Source organism: Felis catus, chromosome A2, assembly GCF_018350175.1.
Source record: "Felis catus isolate Fca126 chromosome A2, F.catus_Fca126_mat1.0, whole genome shotgun sequence".
NCBI classification, from domain to species: Eukaryota; Metazoa; Chordata; class Mammalia; order Carnivora; family Felidae; genus Felis; species Felis catus.
The window spans coordinates 95,661,799-95,675,950 of record NC_058369.1 but is presented as its reverse complement, the minus strand read 5'-3'; the positions used below and the strand labels follow the sequence as shown (position 1 = coordinate 95,675,950).

The following is a 14,152-nucleotide window of genomic DNA, read 5'->3' as shown; positions in this document are numbered from 1 at the left end:
AAACTGTGAGACATGACCTGAGCCAAAGTCGGACACTTGAATGACTGAGCCACCCAGGAGTCCCTTTATATAACTTTGACTCCCCCAAACCTTAACTACTAATAGCCTACTGTTGAGCAGGAGCCTTACCAATAACATAAACAGTTGAGTAATACATATTTTGTATATTATAGGTACTTTATTGTATTCTTTATTGTACTTTATTGTATTCTTACAATAAAGTAAACTAGGAGAAAATAAAATGTTATTAAGAAAATCATAAAGAATAGAAAATACATTTTCAGTACTGTATTTATCAAAAAAAATCTATATATAAGTGGACCCACGCAGTTCAAACCCATCTTATTCAAGGATCGTCTTGGTCTAAAAATGTTAGGCAGTTGATATTTAGGTTGCTTCCAATACTTGGCTTTCATAGCCATTGCTGCATTAAACATTTTTTTTTCAAAAATTTTTTGTATTTATTTAAAAAAATTTTTTTAACATTTATTCATTTTTGACATTAAGAGAGAGCATGAGCAGGAGAGGGGCAGAGAGAGAGGGAGACACAGAATCCGAAACAGGTTCCAGGCTCTGAGCTGTCAGCACAGGGCCCGACACGGGGCTCGAACTCATGGAGTGCGAGATCATGACCTGAGCTGAAGTCGGACAATCAACTGACTGAGCCACCCAGGCGCCCCTCAAAATTTTTATTGCAGTAAAATACACAACAAAGTTTACTATCTTAGTTATTTTTAAGTATGCTGTTAAATATATTTATAATGTTATGCAATTATCATTACCATCATCTCCATAACTTTTGTCTTACAAAACTGAAACTCTAATTAAACAATAACTCCCCATTTCTCCTTCCCTCCAGTCCCAACAACCACCATTCTTTCTGTCTCTAGGATTCTGACTACACTAAGTACTTCATATAAGTGGAATCATATGTTTTTGTGTTTTTGTGACTCTCTTATTCATTTATAGTTAAAGTAATTACTGATGGAGGATTTAACTTCTGTCCTTGTGCTGTATGTTTTCTATATGCCATATAACATTTTTGACCTTCATTACCTGCCTTGCAGTCTTCTTTTGTGCTTGGCTGATTTTTTTTTTTTTTTTTTTTGCAGTGAACTCTTTAAATTCCCTTCTTATTTACTTTCATGTGTATTTCATAGCTATTTTTTCTCTGTGGTTACCATGGGGATTACGTTTAACATGCCGAAGTTGTAACACTAATTTGAATTTATGCAACCTTAACTTCAATAACATACAAAACTCTGCTTCTTTACAGCTCTGTCCCTTTGGTTGTTATGTCACAAAATTATACAATGTGTGCCCCAAACATAACTTAATAATTCTTTTAAAGGCATTAATGTCTTAAATATATAGAAAAATATAGAGTTACAAACCAAATTTATAATATGTTAGCTTTTAAAACTGCCTATGTATTGAGGCCAGTATTACCCTGATACCAAAACCAGATAAAGACACTACAAAAAACAGAACTATAGCCAGTATCTATGATGGACATAAGTGCAAAAATCTTCAACAAAATAGTAGCAAATTGAATCCAATAATACATTAAAAAATCATTCACCGTGACCAATTGGGACTTATTCCTGGGATGCAAGGATGTTTCAATATTTGTAAATCAATCAATATGAGGCATCACATCAATAAGAGAAAGAATAAAAATTATATGATGATTTCAATATATGTAGAAAGAGCATTTGACAAAGTGCAGCATCCTATTCATGATAAAAACTCTTAATAAAGTAGGTTTAGAGAAAACATACTTAACATAATAAAGGCATATATGAAAAACCCACAGCTAACATCACACTCAATGGTGAAAAACTGAGAGATTTTCCTGTAAGGTCAGGAACAAGACAAGGATGTCCACTCTCACCACTTCTATTCAACATAGTACTGGAAGTCCTAGCCACAGCAATCAGACAAGAAAAAGAAATAAAAGGCATTCAAATTGGTAAGGAAGAAGTAAAACTTTCACTATCTGCAGATGATATGATACTACATATAGAAAAGCCTAAGGACTGCCCCAAAAAACAATCAGAACTGATAAATGAATTCAGTAAAATTGCTGAATACGAAATATACAGAAATTCGTTGCATTTCTATACACTAATAATGAAACAGCAAAAAGAAAAATCAAGAAAACAATCTCATTTGCAGTTACATCAAAAATAATAACTAGGAATAAACTTAGGGAGGTGAAAGACCTGTACTCTGAAAACTATGAAACACTGATGAAAGAAATTGAAGATCACACAAACAAATGGAAAGATATTCTATGCTCATGGATTGGAAGAAGAAATACTGTTAAAATGTCCATACTATCCAGAGCAATCTACAGATTTAACGTAATCCCTATCAAAATACCTTTTTCACAGAACTAGAACAAACAATCCAAAAATTTGTATGGAACTACAAAAGACCCTGAATACCTAAGCAATCTTGAAAAAGAAAAACAAAACTGGAGGTATCACAATCCCAGATTTAAAGATATACTACAAGGCTGTAGTAACCAAAAGAGTACGTTAGTAGCACAAAAATAGACACACATATCAATGGAACAGAATAGAGAACCCAGACATGAACCCACAATTATATGGTCAATTAATCTTTGACAAAGAAAGCAAAAATATCTAATGGGAAAAAGAATGTCTCTTCAATAAGTGGTGTTGGGAAAACAGGACATTTAGATGCAAAAGAATGAAACAGGACCACTTTCTTACACTATACACAAAAATAAACTAAAAATGGATTGAAGACCTAAATGTGAGATCTGAAAGCATAAAAATTCTAGAAGAGAGCACAGGCAGTAATTTCTCTGACATTGGCCAGTACAATATTTTTCCAGATGTGTCTCCTGAGGAAAGGGAAATAAAAGCAAAAATAAACTAATGGGACTACATCAAAATAGAAAGTTTCTGCACAGTCAATGAAATATCAACAAAACAAAAAGACAACCTACTAAATGGGAGAAGATATTTGCAAATGACACATCCAATGAAAGATTAGTATCCAAAATGTACAAAGAACTGATGCAACCCAACACCAAAAAAACTAACAATCCAATTAGAAAATGGGCAGAAGACATGAATACACATGGCCAACAAACACGTGAAACAATGCTCAACATCGCTAATCATTAGGGAAATGCAAATCAAAACCACAATGAGATATCACTTCAGACCTGTCAGGATGGCTAAAATAAAAAACACAAGAAACAACCAGCACTGGCAAGGATATGGATACCATATATACCATATATATTACCATATATATATATATATATATATATATATATATATATATATATATATATGGGTGAAATAGATGAAGGGGAATAAAAGTACACTTATCTTGATGAACAGTGACTAATTTATGAATTGTTGAATAACTATATTGTATACCTTAAGCTAATATAATATTATATGTTAATTATACTGGAATTAAAATAAAATAAAATAGCCTGTGTATTTACCATTCCCCATCCCAATCCCCTCACAGGCAGTTGTGCACATGTTCCAGGAGCAGTCTGCACACAACCTGCAGGAGCCAGAATGGGCAAAAAAAGGACCCTGCCCTCCAAATATTAGATATCTGAGCTCTTCTGGCTGACTGCTGCTTCTAAATAGAGAGGTGTAGTCAATAAATAGGTGACCATTATTGCACCTCTCCTAGATATTGCAAGACCCTCCCCCTCAGGCTGAAGTGACTTCTCTGGGATTTAAAGGGCTAGTGCCCTTCCCTTCTCCCTTCATTTTTCTTTTTCCTCTTTTGGGAGCCAGACATTAAAGACCAGGACATTCAAAAACAATTGCACATACAAGGAAAATCAGAAAGTGAGCAACCCCCAAGGAAAGACTCAGAAAAGACATTAAGTTTAAACCTTAGGCTGATCCTCAGCACAGAAAGCCTACAATAATCAAAACAAAAAACAGCAAATTAAATTATTAGATCCAAATGACCTCTATGAGGCCAGTATTATCCTGATACCAAAACCAAACAAAGACATCCTAAGAAAAGGGCAGTCAATATTCCTTATGAATACAGATGCAAAGATCCTCATCAAAATACAAGCAAATCAAATCCAGCAACATACAAAAATAATTATATACCATGACCAGGTTGGCTCAACAAATGAAAATCAATGCAATATGATATATTAATAAGGACAAAAGCCACATGATCAGCTCAGTAGACATAGAAAAGTCATTTGAAAAAAATGCAACACCCCTGCAAGATAAAAACACTCAACAAACTAATAATAGAAGGGAATTAACTCAATCTGATAAAGAGTATCTACCAAAAAACTCACAGCTAGCATCATCAGGGGTGTCTGTTCTTACCATTTCTATTCAACATTGTGCTGGAGTTTCAAGCCATGACAATTAGGAAAAAAAAAAAAAAGAAATCATACTGGAAAGGAAAAAATAAAATTATATATGCAGATGGCATAATCTTGTATATAGAAAATCCCAATGAACTACTGAAAACCTATTAGAACTAGTAAGTGAGTTCAGTAAGGTAGCAGGATACAAGATCAATTTACAAAAAGCAGCTGTAATTCTATACAGTTATAATGAACAATCTAAAATGCAATTAAGAAAATTATCCTATGTGGGGTGCCTGGGTGTCTCAGTTGTGTCTGACTCTTGATTTTGGCTCAGTTCATGATCTCATGGTTGGTCCTGAGATTGAGCCTTGTGTCAGCTCTGTGCTGGGCATGCAGCTTGCTTTAAGATTTTCTCTCCCTCCCTTTGCCCCTACCCTACTGGCATGCATGGGCTCGCTCTCTCTCTCTCTCTCTCTCCCTCTCTCTCTCTCTCAAAAAAAAAAAAAAAGAAAGAAAGAAAGAAAGAAAAAAAACAAGAAAAAAAAAGAGAAAAATTATCCCATGTATAACACCATGTATCCATGTATAATGTCATACAAATAAAATACTTAAAAATGCATTTAACAAGAGAAGTGGAAGGCTGATGAACAGAACACTTTACATCATTCAAAGAAATTAAAGAAGACTTAAATAAATGGAAAGACATCGCTGTTCATGGATTATAAGACTTCATGTTGTTAAGATGGTAATACTCCCCAAACTGATCCACAGATTCAATGTAATCCCGATCAAAGGATAGCTGGCTTTTTTTAAAGAAATTGATAAGCTGATCCTAAAATTCATATAAAAATTTGAGGGACACAGAAAAACCAAAACAGTCCTAAAAATTAATAACCAAGCTGGAAAACTCATATTTCCCAATTTCAAACTTATAAGAAAGGTACAGTAATGAAGACAAAATTCATATGTTGAAGCCCTTAACTCCTATGTGACTATATGCAGAGATAGGGCCTGTAAGGAACTGATAAAGGTTAAAATAGGTCATAATGGAGGGGCCCTAATCCAAGGCTGATGTCATCCTTTTTGTTTGTTTGTTTGTTTGTTGTTTTTTGTTTGTTTTATGTGGTGTCATCCATATAAGAAGAGGAAGAGACATCAGAGTTCTCTCCACCATGTGAGGACACAGCGAGAAGATGACTGTCTATAAGCCAGGGAAAGAGCTCTTGTCAGGAACTGAATCAGCTAGCACCTTGATCTGGGAATTCCAACCTCCAGAACTGTGAGAATATTAAATTCTGTTGTCTAAGCCAAAAAAAAAAAAAACCCTCATATTTTGAATTATGTGCTTTAGAAAATAGCCACTTCTTTTATTATATTTATGTATTTCTTGAGACGATATTAGGCCTGGTGTGATGCATTCTGGTAATATGGTCCTGGGGAGAGGAGTTGAAATCTGAGACAATATTCCTGTGCATACAGGAAGGGTTCTTCTTGAAACTAGGAAATAAACTGAGAAATTTTTTGTCAAATCACATAGAGAAGGAATTACAAGTCCATGATCTGTATCTGAGACCCTCAAAATAGATTATTTTTGCCATCTGAGTTTTTCACATCTTAAAAATGAAAGACATACAGATTCTGCACATTTAACACCTTCGGCAGAACCTGGGATACCAGGGTACCATTATCAAACCATATTTCTGTAGTGAAAAATATGAGTCTCCACACTACATTGGGATAAATAAAGCTTATAAATCTGATAATCAGTTTAGGTCATTTTTAAAAATTTTTTTTAAAAAAGTTTTTAAGTTTATTTATTTATTTTGAGAGACACAGAGGCAGTGTGAGTGGGGAAGGGGCAGAGAGGGAGAGAGAGAATCCCAAGCAGGCTCTGGGCTGCCAGCTCAGCCTGATGCAGGGCCTGAGCTCACAAAACCACGAGATCATGATCTGAGCCAAAACCAAGAGTCAGACACTTAACCAACTGAGTCTACCAGGCACCCCTTTTTTAATTAAAGAAAAATTTTTTTAATTTATATCCAAGTGAGTTAGCATATAGTGCAACAATGATTTCAGGAGTAGATTCCTTAATGCCCCTTATCCACTTAGCTCATCGCCCCCTCCCACAACCCCTCCAGTAACCCTCTGTTCTCTATATTTAGGAGTCTCTTGGGGTGCCTGGATGGCTCAGTTGGGTAAGCGTCTGACTTCAGCTCAGGTCATGATCTCACAGCTTGTGAGTTTGAGCCCCACATCAGGCTCTGTGCTGACAGCTCAGAGCCTGGAACCTGTTTTGGATTCTGTGACTCCCTCTCTCTCTGCCCCTCCCCCACTCACTCTGGCTCTCTCCCCCTCAAGAATAAATAAAAGTCTCTTATGTTTTGTCCCCCTCCCTGTTTTTATATTATTGTTTCCCTTCCCTTGTGTACATCTGTTCTGTGTCTTAAAAGTCCTCATATGAGTGAAGTCATATGATATTTGTCTTTCTCTCACTAATTTCACTTAGCATAATACCCTCCAGTTCCATCCATGTAGTTGCAAATTGCAAGATTTCATTCTTTTTGACTGCTGATTAATACTCCATTGTATATATATACCACATCTTCTTTATCCATTCATCCATCGATGGACATTTGGGCTCTTTCCATAGTTTGGCTATGTCGATATCACTACTATAAACATTGGGGTACATGTGCCCCTTCGAAACAGCACACCTGTATCTCTTGGATAAATACCTAGTAGTGCAATTGCTGGATTGTAGGGTAGTTCTATTTTTAATTTTTTGAGGAACCTCCATACTGTTTTCCAGAGTGGCTGCACCAGTTTGCATTCCCACCAGCTGTGCAAAAGAGATCCTCTTTCTCTTCATCCTCGCCAACACCTGTTGTTGCCTGAGTTGTTAAGATTAGCCATTCTGACAGGTTGAGTTGGTATCTCATTGTGGTTTTGATTTGTATTTCCTCCTCTCAATTCTGATGAGGAGTGATGTTTAGCAATTTTTCATGTGTCGGTTGGCCATCTGGATGTCTTCTTTGGAGAAGTGTCTATTCATGTCTTTTGCCCATCTCTTCTCTGGATTATTTGTTTTTTGGGTGTTGAGTTTGATAAGTTCTTTATAGATTTTGGATACTAACCCTTTATCTGATCTGTCATTTGCAAATATCTTCTCCCATTCTGTAGGTTGCCTTTTAGTTTTGCTGATTGTTTCCTTTGCTGTGCAGAAGCTTTTTATTTTGATGAGGTCCCAATTGTTCATTTTTGCTTTCGTTTCCCTTGCCTCCGCAGACGTGTTGAGTAAGAAGTTGCTGTGGCCAAATTCAAAGAGTTTTTGTCTGCTTTCTCCTCTATGATTTTGATGACTTCCTTTCATCTATCTTGAGTTTATTTTTGTGTATGGTGTAAGAAAGTGGCCCAGGTCATTTTTCTGCATGTCGCTGTCCAGTTTTCCCAGCACCAATTTGCTGAAGAGACTGTCTTTATTCCACTGGATATTCTTTCCTGCTTTATTAGAGATTAGTTGGCCATATGCTTGTGGGTCCATTTCTAGGTTCTTTATTCTGTTCCATTGATCTGAGTGTCTGTTTGTGTGCCAGTACCATACTGTCTTGATGATTACAGCTTTGTAATAAGTCTTGAAGTTCAGGAGCGTGATGCTTCCAGCTTCGGTTTTCTTTTTCAAGATTGCTTTGGCTACTTGGGGTCTTTTCTGGTTCCATACAAATTTTAGGCTTGTTTGTTCTAGCTCTGTGAAGAATGCTGGTGTTATTTTGATAGGTATTGCATGGAATATGTAGATTTCTTTGGGTAGTATCGATGTTTTAACAATGTTTATTCTTCCAATCCAGGAGTATGGAGTATTTTTCCATTTTTTGTGCCTTCTTCAATTTCTTTCATAAACTTTCTATAATTTTCAGCGTATAGATTTTTCACCTCTTTGGTTATGTTTATTCCTAGGTATTTTATGGTTTTTGGTGTAACTGTAAATGGTATCAATGCCTTGATTTCTCTTTATGTTGCTTCATTATTGGTGTATAGGGATGCATCTGATATCTGTGCATTAATTTTATATCATGCAACTTTGCTGAATTCATGGATCAGTTGTAGCAGTTTTTGGTGTTTTTGGTGTTTTGGTTGTAGCAGTATTTTGGGTTTTCCATACAGAGTGTCATGTCATCTGCAAGGAGTGAAAGTTTGACTTCCTCCTGGCTGATTTGGATGCTTTTATTCTTTTGTGTTGTCTGATTGCTGAGGCTAAGACTTCCAATACTATGTTGAATAACAGTGGTGAGAGTGGACATCCCTGTCTTGTTCCTGCCCTTAGTGGGAAAGCTCTCAGTTTTTCCCCATTGAGGATGATATTAGCAGTGGGTCTTTCATATATGGCTTTTATGATCTCGAGGTATCATCCTTCTAGCCCTACTTTCTTGAGGGCTTTTATCAAGATAGGATGCTGTATTCTGTCAAATGCTTTCCTGCATCTATTGAGAGGATCATGTGGTTCTTGTCTTTTATTTTATTGATGTAATGTATTTATTGATTGTTTTGTGGATATTGAACCAGTCCTGCATCTCAGGAATAAATCCCACTTGGTTGTGGTGAATAATTCTTTTAATTTATTGTTGGATCTGGTTGGATAGTATCTTGTTGAGGATTTTTGCATCAATGTTCATCAGGGAAATTGGTCTGTAGTTCTCCTTTTTAGTGGGGTCTCTGGTTTTGGAATGAAGGTAGTGCTGGCTTCATAGAAAGAGTTTGGAAGTTTTCTTTCCATTTCTATTTTTGGGAACAGCTTCAAGAGAATAGGTATTAACTCTTCTTTAAATGTTTGATAGAATTCCCTTGTAAAGCCATCTGGCCCTGGACTCTTGTTTTTTGGGAGATTTCTTTTCGATTTCTTTACTGGTTATGGGTGTGTTCAAATTTTCTATTTCTTCTTGTTTCAGTTTTGGTAGTTTATGTTTCTAGGAATTTGTCCATTTCTTCCAGATTGTCCATTTTATTGGTGTATAGTTGCTCATAATATTCTCTTTTTATTGTTTGTATTTCTGCAGTGTTGGATGTGATTTCTCTTCTTTCATTCTTGAATTTATTTATTTGGGTCCTTTTCTTTTTCTTTTTGATCAAACTGGCTAGAGGTTTATCAATTTTGTTAATTCTGTCAAAGAACCAGTTTCTGGTTTCATTGATCTGTTCTACTGTTTTTTTGGGGGTTTGATAGCATGGATTTCTGTCCTAATCTTTATTATTTCCTGTCTTCTGCTGGTTTTGGGTTTTATTTTGCTGTTCTTTTTCCAGCTCTTTGAGGTGTAAGGTTAGGTTGTGTATCTGAGACCTTTCTTCCCTCTTTAGGAAGGCCTGGATTGCTATATACTTCCCTCTTATGACCGCCTTTGCTCATCCCAGAGGTTTTGTGCTTCAGTGTTATCATTATCATTGGCTTCCATGTACTTTTTAATTTCCTCTTTCACTTCTTGGTTAGCCCATTCGTTCTTTAGTAGGATGTTCTTTAGTCTCCAAGTATTTGTTATCTTTCCAAATTTTTTCTGGTGGTTGATTTCGAGTTTCATGGCATTGTGGTCTGAAAATATGCACGGTATGGTCTTGATCTTTTTGTACTTGTTGAGGGCTGATTTGTGTCCCAGTATGTGATCTATTCTGGAGAATGTTCCATGTGCACTGGAGAAGAACGTGTATTCTGCTGCTTTAGGATGAAATGTTCTGAATATATCTGTTAAGTCCATCTGGTCCAGTGTTATTCAAAGCTGGCAGGAATAAAATTGCTTCCTGGAAAGAAAAGCCTCTGTTACAACTCTCTGTGCAACTCTCTGTGCAAGAATCCTGCTACAATTTGGCTGTGTTTCCCAACCCCTCACTTCTGAGGGACTGCAGCTTTGACCTGCTCAGACCCTCAGGGGGAGGGCCTCACTGAGCAATGGCCAGGTGCTGGCTGCACCCAGGAACATTCGGAGACCGCACTGCTGCCGACGCTCAGAGCCTGTGGCTGGGTGCCAGCCTGCCCCAGAAAAAGTTCGCTCGATCTTGTAGCAGCAGCGTTTCAGAGTTTATGAAAAATCACAACACACACCTGGAGCCTGGCTTCACCCTTATAGTGCTTGTTTCAGCACCAGTGAATGTGGCTGTTCTCCTGGGTCCACTGGGGTCTTTGCCCCAGGGGCGGGGAGCACACAGCCTCTACCAAATGTCCTCCCAGCAGGGGAACCACCTCTTCCCCTGTGGCCCTTGGACTCTTCACTCTTTGGACCTCACTCTCTGCTCCTGAGGATTCGCCCTTCCCACCAGAGCATCGCCAGGTATGGAGCTGCTGAGTTTCAGACTCTGTGCTCCCCTGTTTATAGAGTCTTAATGGAATTTAAACCCTCTCCTTTCTCCTTTTTTTGTTCAGTCCCTGGAGATGTTTCCACTTTTCCACTTTCTTTCCAGCTGTTTTTTTTGCAAGAGGCATCTCCGGCCTCTCTCTGCAAGCAAAAAACAGCTCCCTGACCTCTGTGGCTCCTCTCTCCCCCAGTTCACCTCTTCACTCGTACCTGCTGAGTTTTGTGGTTCAGATTGTAGAGATTGTTGTGTTAATCCTGAAATCAGTTTTGTAGGTGTGCATGTGGTTTAGTGTTGATTTGGCTACATTTCAGGGACGAGAGACCCAAAAAAAACTTCCATGCTGTTTGGCCATCTTGGGCCCTCTCGCAACAATCTCCCTTTTCAATTTATGATGTACTTCTGAAATATCACTTTGGAAAACTCACATTAAAATAACAAAAACTATGGTTATATAATAATGAGAACTACCTTGAAGTTTTGATGAGTAAAAGGTCTTGCTTTAAAACTATTTCACAGGAAGATCATACTGGTGGTATAGGATGTGGTTCCAGAGAGAACAAAAATTGACAACCCGGGAGCGCCTGGGTGGCTCAGTCAGTTAAGTGTCCAATTTTTGCTCAGGTCATGATCTCATGGTTAGTGAGATCTTACGGTTAGTGCTGACAGCTCAGAGCCTGGAGCCTGCTTCCGATTCTGTGTCTCCCTCTCTCGCTGCCCCTCCCCTGCTGGCACTCTGTCTCTCTTTCAAAAATAAACTTAAAAAAAAAAAAAAATAGAAGCCCCACAACTCAATTTTAGGTTAGCAGTTTTCATTATTTTTGGTCTCAGAGCTCTTTCACAATCTTATAAATTATTAAGAGCCCTAAAGAACTTTTTAAAAAAATGTGGGTTACATCTATATGTATTGACAGTAATGCAAATTAAAGGGAAGAAATAAAAATACTAATTTATTAAAAATAACCCATGTTAACATAAACATGTGTATTTTAATGAACACAGTTATGTTTTCAAATAAAAAAATAGAAACATGGTACTATTTCAGATTTTTGCAAATCTCTTTAATGCCAGGCTTAATGGAAGATACTTGAATTCTCATGTGCGCTCCTGTATTCAATCTGTTGTGCAATGTTTGGGTTCAAGTATATTAAGAAAACCTGGCTTCACACAGATGTGTAGTTGGAAAAGGCAGGAATATTTTAATAACTTTTCCAGATAATTATATATTTTTTATAAGTTGTAGTATCTTAAAAGTTGCAGTCTAGAATCTGAAAGTATATCAATGAACTTTTTATATTACATGAAAATCTATTGTTTCGGCTTGTAGTTTGAATGAATGTTTTACCCAGGCATGATTTTGTAACATCATGCACTGGGCATCTGAAAATACTGGTTTAATGAATTATGCAAAGATTCTAATGTTGACACATCGTATACAAAATCCATTTGTTACTAAATTTTCCTCTGCAGAAAAGTCTCAAGAATTAGTAAGTTGTCAAGTTGATAGTAGTAGATTGTTTTCTAAAATTCTTAATTTTTATTTGAAACATTTAATATTTTATCATTGACAACAAATATTGCCAATGAATTTCTTTAAAAGCACAAACAGGCTGATTTAATTTTCAAGAAAATGTCTGTCAAATACCCAAATCTGAATGACTGGCACTCGGCAGTCATTCTTTCAAGCAAAAATGTTATTCCATGAAAGAAGTAGCTAAATACATGTCCTCAGTGGTTGAACTTTAATAAAATTAACGTTCACTATTTCATCAAGGACATTCTTAAGTGAAATAGATAATTTTTTTTTTAATTGCAAGTGCATGGCAGTGAGGAATAATGAATGACTCAGTCTGGTGCCCCTGCTTTGATTTGTGCTAAGGCCGGAGAAGCTTTATTTAGTATTGATTTTACTATCCGTGCAAATTCCAGCAGTTAAAATGCAAATAACAGTATTATTATAAGGAGCTTTGACTTTGCAGATACTCTGAACATGTCTTGGGGATACCCAGAGGGCCATGGACCACAGTTTGAGAACTGCTATGGTAGGTATTAGGATAAACCCAGAATATAAAAACAATTAAGGCATGATCCCTATTCTCACGTTTATCTTTTAACAGAGGAAACCTATAGAGATGATTACAACATAGCTTTAGAGATACAAGAAGTGGCAACACTGGGGGATGACTCATTAAAGACCAGCATGGAAGCAGAGACCTTGTAGAGTACTTTTGCAATGCAGACAAGCAATGATGAGGCCTGACCTAAGGTCAGTGGAGTGGAGACCTAAGGTGAGTGGAGAAACTTTCAAGGTGGTGGAATTATAGGATGTAGCGAATAACTATGAAGAATGAAGGAGGAGGGCAATGGGGTAGATAGCGATGCCCTTCCTACATATGCATTACAGGAGGGGCAGGTTGACAGCCGGGTGGGAGGAGATAATAAATTCAGTTTTGGATTTATTGACAATGAGATGAATGTGAGGTCTCTAGAGGTGTTGACCAGGCAATTAGATATTTCTGCTCCTTCCCTGAAAGCCCTGCAGTTTTCTCATTCGCTGCTGTATCCCCAGTGCCTAGCTCTTAATGTTGACTGAATAAATACCTAAATACGGTCAGGAGCTCGTGAGAATAATATAAAAAAATTAAGTTTGGTAGTCATTATATAAATGCCTATTTGAAACCACAGGAGTGGGTGGAGCAGTATGACGGTAGCTGTAGGACTGAACTCCCGCTTTAAATCTCTGGCGGCTCAACAGGCAAAAGTGGAGTTCTTGGGGAATGTTGCCTCAGACAGGTCGCGACGGCCTATAACACAGATTTATTTCGGAAACCTGTTTCTGGATAATCCAGACAACAACCAAGATTTGTTACCTTTATGCCGTATATTAATACCTGTCAGACTGGTTTTAACTGGGGTGGGGTGGTACTGACCTCATCGTCCCACCCTTCAGTGTGCAGAAGCAGTCTTTCAAAATTCCCCTTTTCCTGACTCCGTGGGCGGTCTCTCAGAGGCCTCCGCACCCGGGCCCTAAGCAGGATCAGGTGCAGCAGACCCGCGAGCCCGGGCGAGGGGCGGCGCTCAGGCCACCCGCCCAGCTGACGTGATGTATGCTGAGATCACCTCACGAGCGCGCGGTGCAATCATCGAGCGCCCTGCGGACTCCGTCGTCTACTCGCAAACCTCGCTCTGAGATCCCTCCGCCCGCCCCCTCCCCGCACCGAATCGTGGCGCCCCGCACCCACGGCACGCAGGCTCAGGTTGTCTGAGGTTCCCAGAGGTAATCGCCTCCTAAACTCAAGTTCTCTTCTTTCTCTGTACCACCCATACCATAAGTGCAACTTGCTTTTTCAGGTCCTTTTTCCTGGCGTAAGGAGACCTCGGTGGTATGCAGACTTACTTGGGAGGCGTGGCCAGCATCGGATCCCGCCTCGTTCTGTGACGCCAAGGGTGGTGCGCGTGGGAGCCACGGGT

The 14,152-nt window shown here is 38.1% G+C and overlaps 1 protein-coding gene across 7 annotated transcripts in view; it reads left to right on the top strand.

Moving 5' to 3' along the window:
- CYP51A1 (cytochrome P450 family 51 subfamily A member 1) overlaps positions 1 to 14,152 on the top strand; it is a 56,102-nt gene that overhangs the window by 20,815 nt on the left and 21,135 nt on the right. For 2 of the 7 annotated variants that reach the window (XM_006929172.5, XM_019825448.2), the window contains exons 2-4: positions 5,490 to 5,627; positions 12,799 to 12,969; positions 14,033 to 14,131. In XM_006929172.5, coding sequence (XP_006929234.1) covers positions 12,928 to 12,969; positions 14,033 to 14,131 — 141 coding nt within the window. In that variant the 5' untranslated portion in view covers positions 5,490 to 5,627; positions 12,799 to 12,927. Of the gene's footprint in view, positions 1 to 5,489; positions 5,628 to 12,798; positions 12,970 to 13,937; positions 13,959 to 14,032; positions 14,151 to 14,152 lie in introns of those variants that run through there. The other 5 variants (XM_019825450.3, XM_019825449.2, XM_006929174.4 and 2 more) reach the window with 4 other exon arrangements.